Below are 5,450 nucleotides of genomic sequence, written 5' to 3'. Positions count from 1 at the left end.
AATTCACATTAAAAGCATGACACTTTTCCATTACTGATAATAACCAAAGCTGGGGAGCTGAGGGTCCCACCAGAAATCTAACAGTTTCCCCAAGAAGCAAACCTTCTGATTTTACGTTAAACTACTCCACCTTTTAAATCAGGTTTTATTTAATACTTATTTTTTCTTATTTTTGTTGTAATGATTATTATTACAAGTTTAGTTTAATAGATTCTATGTGTTTCAGCGTTTGTTGCAACAACAGAAGGATAAAAGCTGCAGAACATCACAGATAATAATTCCTTTCTCCAACAAAATTTGATCTGTTGATTGAATTTTTATATATATCTGTCCGGATTTGGACATATGGCCTTTTTGGGCTCTAAATAGAATAGATCGGAATAGAATATGCCTTTATTGTCCCAAAATGGGGAAATTCTGGTTTTTACAGTAGCAAAAAGATTATAGGAAAAAAATGGTTGCACAAATATGGAGCTTAGAAAAATGTATTAGAATAAAATAATAGCCAAGAGTTAAAAGATAAACAATGAAATACTGTATGGTGAAGTGTTTTAACATTATATAACTGTGCACCTGGAGAATAAATAACAAATATCCAGCTATGGACATTTCTACAGTAATGGATATTTAAAAATAGCAGCAAAATCAGAGATGTGCAGAATGACAGCAGCAGGTTATTAAACTGAATAAGGTAGAAACTGCAAAATTAGAACTAAACTACAAATAAGCAGCAACTGTGTCAGATATGCTAGTTTAACAGTGAATGAAAGTAATGTAATATGTAAATCTTTTTTGATAAAAAAAAAAGCCAAACAAAGAGTTTAAGAGCTAGCATTGGTTTCATACATGCAGCACATCAGTGCTTTGTTTTGTCACCATGTTTGTTTGCATTTTCTCGGTCAGATAAATATTTAATAATTATTATTATAAATTATAATGATAATTATAACAATTATAATCAATAAAATCTAACACAATTAAGAAATAAATTAGAAACTAAAATAATTCTTGTTACGCTACAAAATGCTTTTATTTTGTAGGTCTCTAACCGGAAGTCTGGTGGTTGTGGCGTTAAACTTGCCGGAAGTTCGTGCCTTCAGCCGGGACAGCTGAAGGAATCCGGCTTTCAACCAGCGCTGACCTGCGATAAACCGCTCCAGTGGGCTGTGGACACGCGTGGGAGCTGACAGTGAAGACGTGAAGTCACCCGAGGGGCTTTTAATCAGGGAAACGGGACGTGAAGCGGGGATGGCCGCTTTAGGCAGCGCCGGTCGCTTCTTTCACTGTGAGTCTCTGAGTGTTCGGAACCAAAAACCCAGTCTGATCAGAACCAAGGCCAGTCTGTGTTCGGAAATATTTTACTATCTGAGGTTTAATATGATGACATGATGAAATATCTGTGATTATTGTTGTTTTATTTTAGCTAGCTGCTGTTTTTCCCTGACATTGGCGTTACATGTGAAAGCATCAAGCTAACAGGAGGTGAAACCATTTCCTGCCGGAAGGATTTCAGAGTAACACATTATCTTTAACATTTAAGCGTCTCTTTCTGCGTTAGCGACACATTAATAAACCCGCTGCTCGTTATTTAACATTTTAAAGAGTCAATATTAATCTGTGCTCTCATTCTAGATCATTTGTTGTGTTTAAACTGGTTCAACGATGACGTTTAAAGCCGCCGCGCTCTCCTCGGACAGAAACTGTTTCCGGTTATTTCCTTCGCCTTGATGAAGTTTCCAGACTAACTGTGTTTGAGTTTAATGTCTGCGTTACATAAAGATGTCCTCCCGCATTTAGCCACAGTAAGCTGCTCCGTGGACGCGCCACGGGACTGTGTTCTCACGGCGGGAAACTAAGTAAACAGCTAACATGTTTCACGTTGTTACAAAACTACACTTTTTACCTTGCGTAACCTTCGAGCGCCCCCCGGCGGCCGAACCGTGAACTCCAGCTTTAAGGGTCCTTATAGATGAGCTAAAAAAGTTTATAAAATAAAGAATAATCCACTGGATTCTACGGAAGAGGATTAGGGCCACTGGGGAAAAAAGGTTAACAGATTTTTAAAAATATTATTATAGTTTAATACATAATTCTGACTTTTCACTTTTCATCCAGGAAGCTTTTTCAATTCAAAATGTTTTTTTTTTACTCTTTTGAATGACTGGAAAAAAACCAACTGGAACTGGATGACTGAGAATCTTCACCAGCTTAAAGTTTAGGCTCTGAAAACCTTTTCAAACCGTTTTGTTTTCACTTTTTCTCATGAAATAAATAGAAAACACTAATTTCTATATATTATAAAGGAAATATTTTCATATAAAAAATGCTTTTGCTCAAACTTTACAGCAAAAAAAACCTGACAGGTTGATTACAGGGCTGACACTAAGTATTATTTTACAAATCGATGGCTTTGCCCCCTCTTACTTGTCTGAGATTTTAACTTTCCGCAATTGTGGCAGAGCTTTACGCTCCTCAGGTCAGCTTCTGCTAGAGGTCTCTAGATCAAGACTCAGTGGGGCGATGGTTCTTTTGCCGTCGCTGCTCACAGACTGTGGAACAAACGACCCCCTGACATCCGCACCACGACTGACCTCAGCCTTTTTTTAAAAGCTTAAAACCCACTTTTTTAAATTAGCATTTAATTCTGACCATAATGCTGTCTCATCTTTCTGTGTGCTCCTTTCTATGCACCTCTTTTAATGTCCTGCAGCGCTGCACCACTACAGCACTTTTAATTGTATCTGTATGTTTTATATGTGTTATGTATTGTTTTATGGCTTTGTTGTAAAGCACTTTGGGTATTATTGTAAAGGGCTATACAAATAAACTTGATTAATTAATCCGGGTGATTAATTTCTTCGATTAATTAATTAATCGGAAAGCAAAAGTTTCCTTCAAGATTTTTTTAATGAAATTAAACGAGGTGAAACTAAAACTTTCCCACAGGAGGAATTCTGGATTATAGAGCATATAATAATAATGATAATAATAATAATAACTGAACTCTATTGATCTCACATTAGAGAAATTCCCTCTCTGCATTTAACCCATCGCCTTGGGGAGCAGTGGGGATTTAAGGGTCTTGTTCAGGGACCCAGAGTGGCTTATTGACAGGGGGAAAAGTTTATTTTTTTTTATCTTAAATGCAAAATATATATATATGAGCATGTCGCTCTGTCAGTTAAAGGCTAATATATATGGGTGTGTGTACCTGTCTAGCCATCAGAGTGAGGACCATTTTTCTAATTTCACATTCAAATTGAGGACCAGTTGTTGCAAAGTGAGGACATTTTGATGGACATCACAAGCTATTTGCTAAATGGGTGGAAAATGACTGAATATGAAAGGAAATCAACCCTTGGTCCTCGCTATGCATAGCAGAAAGAGTATGTGTCTGTGTGTGTGTGTGTGTATATATATATATATATATATATATATATATATATATATTCTGGATGGAGGAGATTGACAGATGAAAGTTTTTTTTTATCTTAAATGTAAAATGTTAGCAGTTAATGATTAATCAATTACTATATTGGTTGATTATATCAATAATTGATTAATCTGATTGGTTGTTTCGTCTCTATAAAAATAATAATAATAAAGCTAATATTTGTCAGGTTGTTGTTAATTGTAGCATTTAGTTATGTTGTTGTAAAACCGTTCATTTCTGAGCCGTTTTAAAACCTTTGAATGTGGTTTTTATTCCGGTGCTTCTAACAGGTTCAGATCCCGACTTTATAATCAGTTTGTTTTCCAGTTTCTCAGCTCAGATCCCAGTTTTTATTCTCCTTCCTGCTCCGTTTCAGTTGCCAGGAGCAGCGTTGGTCTGACTGTGAGGAGGAGATCCACGGCTGCAGCTTTAGCCCAGAATGCAGCTCCAGAGTCTCAGGAGAACAGGTATCAGACGCACCTTCAGCCGCCCGCATGGGAACAGGAAGGGGGACTATGCTGCCTTCGTGTGGCGTCGTAACCATGGGAAACGGCAAAGGCCCACATGAAACATGCACGTAAAATTCCACTCATGTCATTATTTCCAATGGGAAGATTCTATGATGCCCGAGTTTCAGGGATGAGGTCAACTTTGACCTTTCAACCTGTTCTGTCTAAAGCTTAAACAATGCTGGGACAGAAGGATTCATGAAGTTTTATCAACATTTTAAACTTTCATGGTTTGATTTTATCAGTCAGTCGATGTGTTTGATGCTTCCTCCTCTTCCTGTAGCAGATGAACCAGGAAGTTTTATCTTTCCTGCCAAAGCAGCTCAGGATGATCTTTGAATCCAACATGTTTCTCTGCTTTGCTAAAACTAAAGGACTCAATAAGTCGATCGTTTCTATTTTATAAGAGGATCATTTTAACCACATGAAGGCAGCAGGAAGAAGCTGGGTTTTATAGTTAAATTGCTGCAGGGAGGAACCTCTTTGTCTTCACTTCAAACCCATCTGGTCTCCTCAGAAACCTAAAACCTGAGCGGATGGAGGAGCCGATGGGTTGAAGGTTGAAATCCCTGCAGAATCTTCTTCTGTTTCTGCAGGAAACCTAAAACAGGAATCCTGATGCTGAACATGGGCGGACCGGAGAAGCTGGAAGACGTTCACGACTTCCTGCTGCGGCTCTTCATGGACACGGATCTGATGAAGCTCCCCGTTCAGAAGTGAGCCCCCCCCCAGGTTCCCCTTCCTGCAGGCCGGGTCTTCGGCGTGATCGGGAGTAACGGCGGCCATGTTCTTTGCTCCGCAGTAAGCTGGGCCCGTTCATCGCCAAGCGGCGAACCCCGAAGATCCAGGAGCAGTACAGTAAGATCGGAGGAGGCTCTCCCATCAGACGCTGGACCTCCATGCAGGGGGAGGGCATGGTGAAGCTGCTGGACGAGGCCAGCCCAGACACAGGTCAGAACCCCCCCCCCGACCACAGGCTGCAGGCAGATAACGCTGATAATGGAGGAGTGTCTGCTCACACCCTGGGCCGCTCCTCTCCGTTAGCGCCTGAGAGCTCAGCCCGACTGAACCACAGATAACCGACAGAAGAAGCTTCTAGAACGTTTCCAGTCCTGCTGAGCAGAACCAGGCGGTCCGAGTTTAACCTTTTATAGAACGCTCTGTGAAATACCTTAAAAATCTCAATTTCAAGACAATATTTTTATTGGAATCCAGGAAATATTTTATTATCTTTGCAACATAAAAAAATATATATATTTTGATGGTAAAAATGAATATAAATGTAATAACTAGAAACACCAACCTGCCCGAATATATTAAGAAAAATAACAAAAGTGTTTCTATAAGAAATCAATGAAAAACACTTTGAGAGCAAAATAAACACAATATTTGGTCCAATAAAACCTTAGAGGCTGTAGCAGCTCCCCAGCATGTGATTTACATTTCAGCCGTCTCCACAGGTGATTTTCTATGTTTATTTTCTTTGATGCGGATCATCTCAGTCATCA

General features: G+C 39.2%; 1 protein-coding gene across 1 annotated transcript in view; it reads left to right on the top strand.

Moving 5' to 3' along the window:
* The first annotated feature begins 1,079 nt into the window (after window positions 1-1,079).
* The window catches only part of fech (ferrochelatase), a 15,794-nt gene continuing 11,423 nt past the window's right edge, over window positions 1,080-5,450 (top strand). The window contains exons 1-4 of the mRNA XM_015402320.1: window positions 1,080-1,285; window positions 3,810-3,900; window positions 4,539-4,658; window positions 4,745-4,893. Of these exons, the coding sequence (XP_015257806.1) occupies window positions 1,249-1,285; window positions 3,810-3,900; window positions 4,539-4,658; window positions 4,745-4,893 (397 nt within the window). The 5' untranslated portion in view covers window positions 1,080-1,248. The remainder of the gene's footprint in view (window positions 1,286-3,809; window positions 3,901-4,538; window positions 4,659-4,744; window positions 4,894-5,450) is intronic.

The sequence above is a fragment of the Cyprinodon variegatus genome, unplaced genomic scaffold, assembly GCF_000732505.1.
Source record: "Cyprinodon variegatus isolate N-32 unplaced genomic scaffold, C_variegatus-1.0 Scaffold1335, whole genome shotgun sequence".
NCBI lineage: Eukaryota > Metazoa > Chordata > Actinopteri > Cyprinodontiformes > Cyprinodontidae > Cyprinodon > Cyprinodon variegatus.
Note: the sequence above shows the minus strand (reverse complement) of the source record. Positions and strands in the feature narration are given on the sequence as shown.